This window comes from Podarcis vaucheri, assembly GCF_965113315.1.
Source record: "Podarcis vaucheri genome assembly, chromosome: 15".
NCBI classification, from domain to species: Eukaryota; Metazoa; Chordata; class Lepidosauria; order Squamata; family Lacertidae; genus Podarcis; species Podarcis vaucheri.
Window position 1 is genome coordinate 6,521,902 of NC_138753.1, and position 14,135 is coordinate 6,536,036.

The 14,135-nt window shown below is 44.8% G+C and overlaps 1 protein-coding gene and 2 long non-coding RNA genes across 7 annotated transcripts in view; 2 read left to right on the forward strand and 1 right to left on the reverse strand.

Annotated features, from left to right (window-relative positions):
• The window catches only part of USP32 (ubiquitin specific peptidase 32), a 121,329-nt gene extending 116,874 nt beyond the window's left edge, over window positions 1-4,455 (forward strand). For all 5 annotated transcript variants that reach the window (XM_082200779.1, XM_082200782.1, XM_082200780.1 and 2 more), the window contains exon 34: window positions 693-4,455. In XM_082200779.1, the coding sequence (XP_082056905.1) occupies window positions 693-866 (174 nt within the window). In that variant the 3' untranslated portion in view covers window positions 867-4,455. The remainder of the gene's footprint in view (window positions 1-692) is intronic.
• On the reverse strand, window positions 4,026-8,867 carry LOC309519735. The gene is made up of 2 exons (XR_014213992.1): window positions 8,807-8,867; window positions 4,026-4,939 (listed from the first exon to the last, which is right to left on the reverse strand). It is a non-coding gene; the product is annotated as an uncharacterized lncRNA (long non-coding RNA).
• A 359-nt stretch (window positions 8,868-9,226) lies between these two features.
• Window positions 9,227-14,135, forward strand: part of LOC309519727 — a 30,604-nt gene continuing 25,695 nt past the window's right edge. The window contains exons 1-3 of the long non-coding RNA XR_014213983.1: window positions 9,227-9,606; window positions 10,531-10,668; window positions 11,154-11,247. This is a non-coding gene — a long non-coding RNA (uncharacterized lncRNA). The remainder of the gene's footprint in view (window positions 9,607-10,530; window positions 10,669-11,153; window positions 11,248-14,135) is intronic.

The following is a 14,135-nucleotide window of genomic DNA, read 5'->3' on the forward strand; positions in this document are numbered from 1 at the left end:
TGTCAGAGATGTTAACTCTTTATTCAAAGAAACTTAAACAGTGCAAGCCTAGTGGTCAAAGCAACTCTTCCCAGTAGGTATTTCCACAATGAGGTAGTTGTGAGGACTGAAGGTCCCTGCCTTCCTGCTGCTCTCTAAGACTCCTCCTCTGGGTCTTTCCTCAGCAACCTGAGGCTTCTTCGTCTTGTCTCTCTTTGCTATGCCCTCTTCATACTTCTTCAAGGGGAGCAAGTGCAGCAGGAGGGGGAGACTCCCTGGCTTCTTCAGCAGCCCGACCCCACTCTGCCTCTTGGCCCCCCTCCTCTCCAGCCTTCTGATTCTGGACTGTCCTCTGCCACAGCTTCTTCCTGCTCACTAAACCCTGATTCTTACTAAATTTGTATACCACACTAGACCTGTAGATCATAGGGTGGTTCACAACATAAAAAGACCTCTTCACTGTCCTCCCTCTGACCACTCATCGTCGTCCCACCACCAATCCCCTGGCTCTGAGCAGTCTTCCCCTGGGGGTTCTCTCCTTGGCATCCAGCCAGTCCATGACACTAGCCCCAGGGGCAGGGATGGTTGAGATTCTGCAGTTTCCAAACTTGTGGTGTGCCCAGCTTAATTTTTAGAAGAGCACTTTAAAAAAACAACAACGGGGTTCTTTGTTGGAACAAAATGAGCATCCCCTCCTCCTCTTCCTCTTCCAGGAATTGCATCCTGACGAAATCGACACGGACTCCGCCTACATCCTTTTCTACGAGCAGCAAGGAGTGGACTATGCACAATTTCTGCCAAAGATAGACGGCAAGAACATGGCAGACACGAGCAGCATGGACGAAGACTTTGAGTCCGACTACAAGAAGTACTGCGTGCTGCAGTGAGCGCAAGCCAGGGGAGGTGCCGCGGACCGCTGCGAGGGAGCGCCCTTGAAAGTCGCCTCCCGTTTGGCAAAAAAAGAAAAAAAAAGTGGTTTTTAGCAGAGCAGAAGAGCTAAACGTAGTTTTTATTTTTTTATTTTCCTCTCATGATCTGAAAGCACAACTAGAAGAAAAGAGAAAGAAAGAACCCCTAATTACATAGCAGCTCACAGGTTGAGATAGCTTCGGGTTTTTTGTGTTTTTGTTCAGATCTCTCCATACACATTGGGCGGGGAGAGGGGGGGGAATAGCACCCATTGGTTGGATTTCCTTTTTTTTACCTTTGGCTTTTAAACTGGTTTGATGTAAGCAAACTAGGACCAAGAAAGCTTAAGTTGTAAGTAGCCCAAATAAAAGCTGGCCCAGAGTAATAGAAAGGTGTTTGCTTCCCTCCCCCCATTTTTAAAACAAAAACAAATTACCCATAGAAAGAAGAAGAAAACCAACCTTTTTGAATGCTCTTCAGATTTAAGACGATTGAACTTGTAGTGTTGTCTGTAGACAACATGAATTTGCTACCTCCTTTTTCTGAAGTTTTATTCCATTTTTTTTAGTGGCAAGATAAGGAAAGCCCAGGATAGGCGACCTGCACAGAGGAGCAAACATCATGGCTTAGGGAATTTCCTGCCTTTTCCGTTCTTAACCCCACTGGTCTCAGTTTGGTTTGTTTCTTGGCTTTTGGCTATGTCATTTCCACCCTCTTGGATGAGCCGTGTGCTTTCAGAATGGCTTGGAGGGGAATTTCTCCTGTCCCCTCTGTGATTTTGTGGCTGATATCATGCCATCCTACTCATGAAAAAGTGGGGAGAGAACAGGGGGATTATTTGGCATTCATCCCCAATCTGAAGGCAGGAGGCCCTTAGCTTTTCCTGGCATCAGTGTGTGAGCTGCCCTCCTGCCTTATGTGAAAGTTTGAACATGCATATGGGCCCACTAGTGCCCCATCTTAGAATCTACGTCACACAGAAGTTTGCTCCTAAGATCTCAGGCCTGGTGCAGACATAACACTAGTAAACTAGTAACTATGGTTGAGATTCCAGGAGGGGAACGTGGGGTGCTAAACTAACAAATCTCTAAATCTTGGTTGAGATGGGAACGCTGCAATGTTTACCCATGTGCTTGTGGAATTTATGTTGGGCAAGGGGTGAGTGGAGAGGGGAATGACAGGTTGCTCTGCCCCCGTCTTCTGACCTCTTCACCATGGGTAAGAGTTCACAGGCATTTCTTCTGCTCTGGCCTATAGACCCTAGAAAATTGCCCCCCAGATTCAAGTTTGTGAGCAGTGTGAAATAGTTGTGTGTGTGTTGTGTTTTTAATTAAATTGCACTTTAAATGAAAGGAAAGGATAATTAAAACTCAGACATAAGTTAATTTTATTACTGCCAAGTGTTTTTGGAGTGAAGGATGAGGGCACCTCTTTTGCTTAAAGAGCAAGAAATCCTGCTTGGGTAGCTATTACGGTTTTAACATTGAAGTTTATCCAGTCTGCAAGCAAACCTAGGCATGCTTCCCTGCTGCATCCCATGACCTGGAAAGAAAAATAGTGCCCCATTTCTTCCTGTAATAAGGTTGGCATTGATTTACAACTTTTGAAAGCCAAGTCTGTTGCCCCACCAATGGAGTTCATTTGTAGGAAGAGTTGCAAAAAAAGAGATTTGCATCAGAACGCCTTTTCGTCCAGAAATATCTGTGAAGAAAGGTGCTTGAATCCCTGCAGACTTGGGCCCAACAGACTTCTTCGAAAATCCACTAGCTCAGAAGTAAGAACTTTAGTAATTGGTCCCCTAGTCTGGGAGCCCAAGTGACTCTGCCATTATCTTCATCTGAATTCTCTTGCTCTTCCAAAGCACCCCTCTAAAGGACATTGTTGAATAAGATAACTCGTGAGTTTAAACAGGGTTATAACTCCTTAATTTGTCAGAATAAGCAGGCAGTGTCAGGGTTTAATTTATAAACTGGAACAACAACAAAAAGCCTAGCTTTTGCTGAACTGCTGAACTTGTGTTTGGCCTGTACCACTTCAAATTTCAGAATCTCTGATGACTGAATGGCTCCTGTGGACAAAACAAACGCACTTGGTTGCAGGTCAGGGAGTAAGCTAAACAAACACACTTGTCCCTGAAAAGCTAGGTTTCTAAGTAGAGGATTTTTTAATTTTATTTTTCCATCGAGTTATATTCAGTCATCTGAGCAGCCTAGGCACAATTCAGTGGGAACTTGGCCAAAAGTCGCATTATTTATTTGCAATATGCTTTTCTACCTGCCACTCCTACCATGAAACAGAATCATTTAGCTTAATCACTCTCAAGGCACAGCTTTTGCTTCCCTGTCACCTCTTTGATTGAGCTTTCAGGGCTTACAACCTTTTTTTTTTTTAAGTTGCTTTTCTTGAGCCCGTGCAACTTTCCGACAAATTCAGTGTGGGGTTGTTAGATGCATCCCTGCATGCACTTGCTGGGGAATGTTCTGAGACAGTCTGAAATCTTTAGACCAGGAGTAGGGAACCTGTGGCCCTCGGCTCCGTATCAGCCCCAAACATTGGCCATGCTAGCTGATGAGGGTCGGGGTCCGGAAACACCTGGATGGGCCATAGGTTCCCCACCCCATGTCAATATCCCATGTCAAGTCATGTGGTGGCACTGACATTTCACATAGGGGCCTGTCCTACACACTGACATGTTTGTGGGATGCCTTGATACCTCTGCGAATCAGGATCAGGGGAGACAGCGTGAATCCATGACTCATGGCTACAACCTCCATATAGGATCAGGGACATCCTCCACCTTAGGAGCTCTGGCAGTGGGCGAGTATCTGACTTGACTCTTTGGAAAGTCCATTTCTTTAGAAGCTAAATTTGGCCCTTGTTCAGGCCTTGATCTTTTTGAAGGACACGATTCCTCAGTCCAGTAATTTCTAACAATTAGGTTTAAGCTTTGCCAAAGGTGGGGTGGGGCGATTATTGAGCACCCGGTAATAACACTTCAAGATGGCTTGGGTAGGTGCTGCCCCTGCTGGTAATGTTCACAGGGTATTGCTCCTAAATTTATTTTCCGCAGGGCAGTGAGTTTGGAGAAAACCAAGCCTTCCAAACCGGCGGAGTTTCTGGATTCAAGACTATTTTGAGACACCCCGATCTGTTTTTCCTTTTACAAACTCCTCCGAACTCGTCTTCAGATTAACTTTCCTTTCAGAACTTCTCTTGTCACTGAAACGATCTACTAATGCCATTTTAAAAATCTGCCATGCTTTGTTACATCGATTCTTAATTATTATTTTTAAGGAGAAACAAAAATTAAATTAATTCCTAAATTTAACAGGGAAATTTATTAAGTTAACTCTTAACCACATTCACTTTGTAAATTATTGTATAAAAACTTATTGACAATGCACTGAATTTAGAAAGACCATGTACATAAGTACTGTGTAAATAATAAAAAAGTATTAATGTATTGGAATATGAACTGTATAAAAAAAAGTCCAAGTAACTGTATATGGAGTGAACTTGTTTATCTGTAACTATATTATTCAAACAAATTAAATACTGTGGATGCAATCTGCCTCCTCTTTTCCTTTCCCTTTTCTAGAAATTTCTAATAAAAAATGAGTGAGTTGGCTTATGATCCGTTTTATGCTCCCCATCCATATTTAAATAAATATACATTTGGGTGGAATTTGACCATCAAAAAGATGTCGCTCCTTTCCGTGTGGTGAAAGCATGAATTTGCCATATGGGCAGTGCCTGTTTTAGCTGCAAAATAAGGTTAGGGACATAGTATATAATTATTACATAAAGTGCCTAAAAATGGATGAACCTACCTTGCAAACCAAATAGTCCCTTTGTGGTACAGGAGGTCCCATGCTCCATCCCTGGTATTGCCAGTTAAAAAAAGATTTGGTAGCAAATGGCAGGAAAAACCTCCATCACTCTGCCAGGCAGGTTCGGCAATAGCATGATAAGTTTGGCTAATTGACTTGTTACAGGGCGGTTTCCTCCACCCATGAAGCAGCAGGATCATCTGCAGTTGTCCATGGGCTTCCTTGCAACACAGAACACAAAAGTTAAATCTGCTGAAACCACCTTTTCTGCTAAGTGGTAACTATTCTGTAGGAAGGGGGGAATAGGTTGAGGTTTGTCAGAATAATATTTCGCCACCAAGTTCTTTGCAAAGGGTGGTGATGTAACCAACATCAAGACCAGCTGGTGGCAGCATCTGCTTCTGAAGTTCTCCCAAGGTTCCTGCTGCTCTTTGCAAATTGACCACATGAAGAAAATTAGATACACACGGATGGGAGACAAATTTGATTCTGTTGGCATTTCAAGGAGAACTTACAAGCTTCAAGCATGGATTTCTGAAAAATAAGTCATGTCAGACTAACCTGATCTCGTTTTTTGACAGAATTACAAGCCTGGTAGATGAAGGGAACGCGGTGGATGTAGCCTACCTTGATTGCAGCAAGGCATTTGACAAGGTGCCCCATGATATTCTTGTAAAGAAGCTGGTAAAATGCGGTCTTGACTATGCTACCACTCAGTGGATTTGTAACTGGCTGACTGACCGAACCCAAAGGGTGCTCATCAATGGTTCCTCTTCATCCTGGAGAAGAGTGACTAGTGGGGTGCCACAGGGTTCTGTCTTGGGCCCGGTCTTATTCAACATCTTTATCAACGACTTGGATGATGGACTTAAGGGCATCCTGATCAAATTTGCAGATGACACCAAACTGGGAGGGGTGGCTAACACCCCAGAGGACAGGATCACACTTCAAAACGACCTTGACAGATTAGAGAACTGGGCAAAAATAAACAAGATGAATTTTAACAGGGAGAAATGTAAAGTATTGCACTTGGGCAAAAAAAATGAGAGGCACAAATACAAGTTGGGTGACACCTGGCTTGAGAGCAGTACATGTGAAAAGGATCTAGGAGTCTTGGTTGACCACAAACTTGGCATGAGCCAACAGTGTGACGCGGCAGCTAAAAAAGCCAATGCAATTCTGGGCTGCATCAATAGGAGTATAGCATCTAGATCTAGGGAAGTAATAGTGCCACTGTATTCTGCTCTGGTCAGACCTCACCTGGAGTACTGTGTCCAGTTCTGGGCACCACAGTTCAAGAAGGACACTGACAAACTGGAACGTGTCCAGAGGAGGGCAACCAAAATGATCAAAGGCCCGGAAACGATGCCTTATGAGGAACGGCTGAGGGAGCTGGGCATGTTTAGCCTGGAGAAGAGGAGGTTAAGGGGTGATATGATAGCCATGTTCAAATATATAAAAGGATGTCACATAGAGGAGGGAGAAAGGTTGTTTTTCTGCTGCTCCAGAGAAGCGGACACGGAGCAATGGATCCAAACTACAAGAAAGAAGATTCCACCTAAACATTAGGAAGAACTTCCTGACAGTAAGAGCTGTTCGACAGTGGAATTTGCTGCCAAGGAGTGTGGTGAAGTCTCCTACTTTGGAGGTCTTTAAGCAGAGGCTTGACATCCATATGTCAGGAGTGCTCTGATGGTGTTTCCTGCTTGGCAGGGGGTTGGACTCGATGGCCCTTGTGGTCTCTTCCAACTCTATGATTCTATGATTCTAAGTTTTCCAAACCAATCCACGAACTGAAACGGTCATCCTTTGAAATTTTCCCTTAAGCTTTCACAATGCAATTCCAATGTGCAAGAATTTATAGGCTAGCTACGGTAAGGTGTGCATAAAAATAGTGAAAATATACCAATATGCATTATATCAGGACATTTGCTTTGAAAAAGGGTGTGTTGGCAAAACTGAATGCAAAAATGTGTTGCATTAGGAGAAATCCAGAGTTAAAACGCTGGTGAATTTTTATCAGGAGTTTTAAAAGTAATATTTGCAAACTGATCTGTATAAGTGTGAAGAACTGAAGAATAGAAAACTCTGAAATGTAGAGGGTGGGTGTTTCTCTGCTACAGATTAGTCACTCTCCAAATAGCCACCAGGATTTTCTTACATTAGCATGTACGGTAATGGGTAATTTGGGCTGCAACTCTATGCTTACCTGGGATCAAGCCCCTTTCAACACAGTGGAGCTGATTTCCAAGTAATTTTGCACAGGATTGCATTGCTGTCCTGCCTACATTAATTGCAGATTCTTTGTGACTTCCTCTTTTCCCAGTCATAGATAATTATGCCATGATTATTTTTATGGTGATGGATAAAGCTACTGGACAAGAATCTTTCTCTGCTTTCTCTCTGTGCTGCCCATAAACAATGGATTTATAATGCAGATGTATGAATATTAGGTAGAAATTCTTAAGGACTTTGATCTTTGTGAAATCCTCTTGGAAATGACCTCTCAGACTAATACTGAGTGTTGGAACTAGGACCTGGGAGATCTGTGTTCAAATCTCCACCCAAGTCATAAGGTTCGCTGGGCGATCTTGGGACAAGACACGACCTCTAAGCCTGAGCTTCGAAGATGAAATAGGGGAGGAGATTATCCCATGTACACTACCTTGAACATCCGTGGAGGAAAAGTGGAATAGAAATAAATTTACAGATTGGGAAATGTAGTTTCTTAGGGGTGCCCCTCACACTGCTCCAGTTCCCAGAGTTCCCTGGGAAGAGGGATTGACGGCTAAAACACTCTGAGGACCGTATTATTTTGTGAGGAGAATTAAGGGGTTCCTCACATCTCTCAGCCCCCTGGTCAATTCCTGCATAAGCACAACTTCCAATCTGACAAACTAACAGGAAAGATTCGAAATCGGCGGGACCAGAGATTCACAGAAGACTGGAGTAAATTTACAGATTATTTGAAAAGTATTTGTCATGATCAAACTATGTTTGTAGGTTTGCAAGAAGTTTTGTGAGGAGAATCATTGGAACTATTGCAAAAATGGACAAGGGGGAGGGTGGATAATTAAGATAATTAAAGGCAATATGAATTTAAGAAATGCATAAGAAGTGGTTAAAACGGTGGGTCATCAGAGTTGCTGAGGGAAGTCCAAAAAAGATTGTATAAGTGATGAAGTTTCATGGTATGTACTATAATTTATATGTTAAAATCAATAAAACATTATTATTAAAAAAAGCACAACTTCCAATCTAGGCTTGGAAAACCCAGTCGCAACTTCCGTTATGCCACACACATAATGAACGCAAAAAAGAAGGCTAGTGTCGGTACTGTGCAACTTTTTTTGTACTTAGGGAAATCTATCACTTGTTCGTTCCTTTACAACGCTGAATTCAATTTTTGCGCTGTAAGGTAAAGGTAAAGGGACCCCTGACCATTAGGTCCAGTCGTGACCGACTCTGGGGTTGCGGCGCTCATCTCGCTTTATTGGCCGAGGGAGCCGGCGTACAGCTTCCGGGTTATGTGGCCAGCATGACTAAGCCGCTTCTGGCAAACTAGAGCAGTGCACGGAAAAGCCGTTTACCTTCCCGCCGGAGCGGTACTTATTTATCTACTTGCACTTTGACGTGCTTTCGAACTGCTAGGTTGGCAGGAGCACGGACCGAGCAATGGGAGCTCACCCCGTGGCGGGGATTCAAACCACCGACCTTCTGATCGGCAAGTCCTAGGCTCTGTGGTTTAACCCACAGCGCCACCCGCGTCCCAGTATACTGCGCTGTAGTATTAGCTTATAAAAAAAAAGGTTTCCTGCTGGGATTCATACAGGTGCCCCTGAGAGTGTGTGCCAGGGTGCCTGCCAGTAAATTTGCCTCAGTAAATATCCCCTTGAGACCCATCATAGCATAAGAGACTGTTTGCTCTTCCTGCTCCATTCATGCTTATACCAGCTTGGCCTTCTCTGCCTTGAACATGCCTCCTTAATACATTTCTGAACAGAGGAGAGGGGAGAAAGAGCTGCTCTCTGTGAGGGAGCAGTGACTGAAGTAAGTGCCTTTTCCTCATTAATTTGGGCTGTTTACACCATTTTGTGGTCCTCCCTCCTTTCCTGCTCTTTAAGATGCAGCAGCCATTTTGAGTCCTGCCACGCCTCATGGCAGCCATTTTGTGTTATGCCACCACTCACTGGACTAGATGGGCCAATGGCCTGGTTATGATATGTTCTTCCACACTCTCACGAGAGCCATTATCCACATTTTCCAATCTTCTTCTTGTCCTCTTATTCTAATTTGTAAAAATTGCAAGCCGCACATATTCTGTCAATTTAAGTTACCATTCTTCTTTAGTCGGGACCTCGATTGTTTTCCATTTTTGGGCTAATTAAACACGGGCCTCAGTAGGCATACATAAATAACCTTTTTTGACACCTGGGAAATTCAGTCTGAATTATCCCCAACAAAAAGGACTTTTTTTGGGGGGGGGGGAGTGCTTTTAAACATTTTTTTTTCAATTCATTATGGATCATTTCCCAATACTCTTTTTTTTCCCTTTTACAAGACTGCCGCATATGGAAGAACTTGGCGCCTTACATTTTCCATTGATTTCAGTTTGGGTCCCTGCTCCCCTGTAAAGTACAGCAGTTCCCTGTAGGATGCCCATTTTCTATCCAGGGCAGGTTGCAGCATTAAGACAGTTTATTTATTTAGTTTTGTATTTTTTTGCAAAAGTAGTTGTCATTGTCCCCCATGTTACAGAGGCTTGGCAGGCCTCAGGTGGGACATAGCTTTGGGACCCCAGTTGTCTCTGACTGATTATTCCCATCCATTCCGGAGAACTACAAAACCAGCACCATGGAGGCAAAGAGGTCTGGCAGCCATGGCGAGGGTACTTTTGTCGGGTTTTATTCTTCGGCATGCCTCTTGGGTGGGTGGAATTTCCTGAGGGCACTCCTTGGCGAGAGGGAAGGCGCACCAGGGAGAGAGAGTTCCACCCGTTGTTGGGTTGAGACTAGTCTTGGGTGGGAGACGGCGTCTTTGGGTAAAACCCAGACTGCTGTAGGGAACAGTACTTTCGTGTGACTGATGGGTAGCAATTTGCCTTGTCATGTACACAGTTCTGTCAGCGAATGTTTTGGCAGGACACCCTTGGGGCGTTCCTGCAGTGCATTTTTTGTTGTTGAGTGGTTGCTGGTGGCTGACTGGGAGATAATGGAGCAAACGGTGCTGTGCTTGGGTGTACTGGTGGCAGAATGGGATGAGTGAATTGCATGAGTAGCAGGCGTGATTTGATTTGTGCAGACATAAGGCCAATTTTGGGTGTGATGCATATGGCGAGTGGTGCCTTTCTGAGGTGGGATATGCCTTGGTAGGAGGGAGGCTGAGGAGAACAATCCTTGACTATGAAGGTGTTTCAAATGTGCAGCTACGTATGTTCTTTTGGGGTGAGGCGTACAGTGGTGCCCCGCAAGACGAATGCCTCGCAAGACGGAAAACTTGCTAGACGAAAGAGTTTTCCATTTTGGAGGTGCTTCGCAAAACGAATTTCCTATGGGCTTGCTTCGCAAGACGACAATGTCTTGCGAGTTCCTGCTGGTTCTTTTCCCTCCCCCCCTTTTTCTAAGCTGCTAAGCCGCTTATCAGCTGATCCGATCAGCAGATAAGCCGCTAATAGCGCTAATCCGCTAATCCTTCAATGGGCTTGCTACGCAAGACGAAAAAACCGCTAGACGAAGAGAATCACAGAACGGATTCTTTTCGTCTTGCGAGGCACCACTGTATTGATGTTTTATTGCATTGTTTTGTATTGCAGTTTCTCAGTTTCACTGAAGAAAAATATAACAAGGAGCTCATGGTGGGATTCATGGTTTTTCCCTTCCTCACTTAATCCCCAGAACAACCCTGTGAGTTAGGGTAGGCTAAGAGGCAGTGACTGGCCCAAGGTCATCCAGTAAGCATCATGGCCAAGAGGGGATTCGAACCCTGGTCTATGCTCTAACCACTACAATAGATAGATGATAGACAATGCGGAAAACTTAGAGATGACATAAAAAAGCCAGAAGAAGGAAGGAGGGAAGTCAACTCTTAGGAAATGTAAAGTAATGTGTATATGTATAGTATGTAATCATAAAATCAATAAAGATTATCTTCAAAAAAATATACAATAGATAGATAGATAGATGATAGATAGATAGATAGATAGATAGATAGATAGATAGATAGATAGATAGATATAGATAGATGATAGACAGATAGATATTTTGTAAACCACTTAAAGACTATATTTAGCAGGAGATAAATATGTGATTTTGTTTTGTTTTGTTCAATTGCTTTTATTATAATTTTAATTCTTTATAAACTACCCTGCAAAGTGGTTGTAGGTCAGGATATGATTTCCTAAAATCTACCCTAATTTTTGTGTACATTCTGTTGCAGCACACTATCCCATTTAAGACTTTTCTGCCAAAGAGAAAGACCTGGCCAACAGATCTTCGCTTGGACCCATGCTGAGCAGCAGCGGCTTCCTAAGGTAGGGATTATGCTTTGCAAAATGGTTACTGGCTGAGAGACATTTAATGAGAACTAGCCATTTGAGGCATCATAGGAACCTGCCTTATACTGTGTCAGACCATTGGTCCATCTAACCCAGTATTGTCTATGCTGAGTGGCCAGCAACTCTCCAGGATTTCAGTGAGGGATTCCCTCCCAGCCCTACATTGAGATACCGGGGATTGAACCATGGACCTTCTGCATGCAAAGCAACTGAGCTATGGAAACTTTGGCTTGGGGGCTGAACCAGAGTATCATTATTTATTTGTCCCTTGAACCAGTGAGCTATAGCCCTTTCCAGAGATGTCAACAATTTCTCCTGTATTGTGTTTGGATTGCCTGCTCTGGAGGAAAAAATGGAGTGGTAACCAGTGGCGTAGCGTGGGGGGTGCCAGGGGTGCCGGCCGCACCGGGCGCAACATTGGGGGCGCGCGTTTGGCCGGCCCTTCGCAAGACGAAAGTCCATAGGGAAATCTCCGGGACAGCGGGGAAGCGCAGCGCGTCTTCCCCACTGTCCTCGGACCTCCTCCCAGTGGCGTAGCATGGGGGGTGCCGGGGGTGCCGGCCGCACCGGGCGCAACATTGGGGGGGCGCGTTTGGCCGGCCCTTCGCAAGACAAAAGTCCATAGGGAAATCTCTGGGACAGCGGGGAAGCGCAGCGCCAGGCTTCGGAAGGATGCTCCGAAGCCTGGCGGCGGGAGGAGGGCTCTCCGCCCCACCGCCAGCCTTCGGAAGGCTGCTCCGAAGCCTGGCGATGGGAGGAGGTCTCTCCGCCCCACCGCCAGCCTTCGGAAGGCTCCTCCGAAGCCTGGCGGTGGGGCGGAGAGACCTTCTCCCCGCGCCAGCCTTCGGATGGCTGTCCTGAAGACTTGTGGTGGCAGCAGTGGCGTAGCGTAGCGTGGGGGGTGCAGGGGGGGGCCTGCCGCACCTGGCGCAACATCTGGGGGGGCGCGGAAGAGACTCGAGTGCTAAAATCTACGGGTTAGGGGGCGCAAATTACTTGCATTGCCCCGGGTGCTGAGAACCCACGCTACGCCACTGGTGGTAACTATAACAGCTATTGTCTTCCGTGCAAACTCGCTCCATCTTGTAATGAATTTTAAGAAACACTTCTTGGCTTGCTATTTCATTCTCCCACTGGGAGAGCATCCTGTACTCAAAGTGACCAATCAGGAGCCTATAGCAGGACTTGAGTGCAACAGCAACTGCATTCAGAGTCAAGCTGCCTCCAACAGTTAGCCATTGACTCTGGGCTAGGTGAAGGAACAGGCTAACGCGATATAAGTCATCTTCTTAAGTCTGTGTTATTTTTCATTCATCGGTTAGGGAGAGTTTATTCACACCTGCCCATCTTGAAAAATTGCCTTCCCTGTGAATATAAATATGTAAATTTGTCTTCCTTTTGTGTTGTGTTTGTATATTAATGTGGAAGTCCTCCGGGGAAACACCTACAGGAAGCAAGGGCTGACACACGCCCGCCAACCTAAACTGGGAAGGCCCAAATTGGCGCCATTTCAATGGCCAAGGAGAGGAAGTTTATTTCTGATAAAATAAACGACCAGCCCTGAACCCTTAAAGCTGGGCTCCCCGGTCTGTTGGTTGAAGTCTAAACATACTTTTTTCTGCAGAATGGCTCCACGTGTGTCTGTCGCCTACTTGGGAGAAAGGCGCAAGTCCAACATCAACAACAGCCGTTCATTATTTGCCTAGGCCTTCACCAGGCCTCCTCTGCTGCATTGCCCCTTGTTGGTTTATATGCCCTTAAGAAAATCCCATTCAAAGGTCAAGAATTCTCTCTCCCCCCCCCCCAACAACCTTCACAATGGGTAGATTCAAATACTGATTATTGGGCCTATTTTACACTGTACTTAATCTGCATTATTTATTTATTTATCACATTGGTGGAAACAGAGGAAACTGCCATATACCTAGCCAGACCAATGGTTCATCTAGCTTAGTAATGTCCACACTGACTGGCAGCAGCTCTCCGGGGCTTCAGGCAAGGGTCCCTCCCAGTCCAGGGATTGAACCAAGGACCTTCTTCTTGCAAGGCAAATGCTCTGCCACTGAGCTATGAAATCTCCACTTTGCAGACTGGGCCAGGTTTTTAAAATGATGGTGATGATGATGATTAGTATTAGCATTTATTTGTCCTGTCCTCTTTTAAAGCCATCCAAGTTGGTAGGCATCACTGCCTCCCGTGGCAGTGAGTTCCATAGTTTAACTATGTGCTGTGTGAAGAAGGACTTCCTAATGCCCAACACTCAGCTTCAGTGGATGTCAACAACAACAACAACAATTTTATTATTTATCCACTCTCTGCATGCTGTGCCTAATTTTATAAACTTCTGTCATGCCAGCTCTTACGCTCTTTTCAATAAACTAAGGAGTCCCAAACTTGGCAAACTTTCCTTATAGGAAAGGTTTCAAGCATATATTGTTTGACAGCTTATGGACACCTGACCTAATGAAAATTTGATCTAAATTATGGTTATTTCTGCACAGATTCATAAATGCAATCCGATAAGTAATTGTGTAGTTATTAAGTATCATTTTGTCACAGCAGAATGATAATGTCTATTTTAGGGACTGTTTCCCTTTGAAACGTCCCCCCACAATTTATGCAAAACTTGAAAAATTGTGTTTAGAGGCACCTGAGGCCCTAAACTTTAGCTTATGTGGTCCATGCCCAAATCTAGCCCTGCCTGTGGGCCTGAAGAACTTCTGCCAGTCAGTGTTAACAGTACTGAGTTGGATGGGACCAGTGGCCTGATTTGTGTAAAGGCAACTTCCTATGTTCCTAAGACCATCTCTTACAACAGGTATGAGGATGTCGCCCACCAGATGTTGTAGAACCACACCTCCATC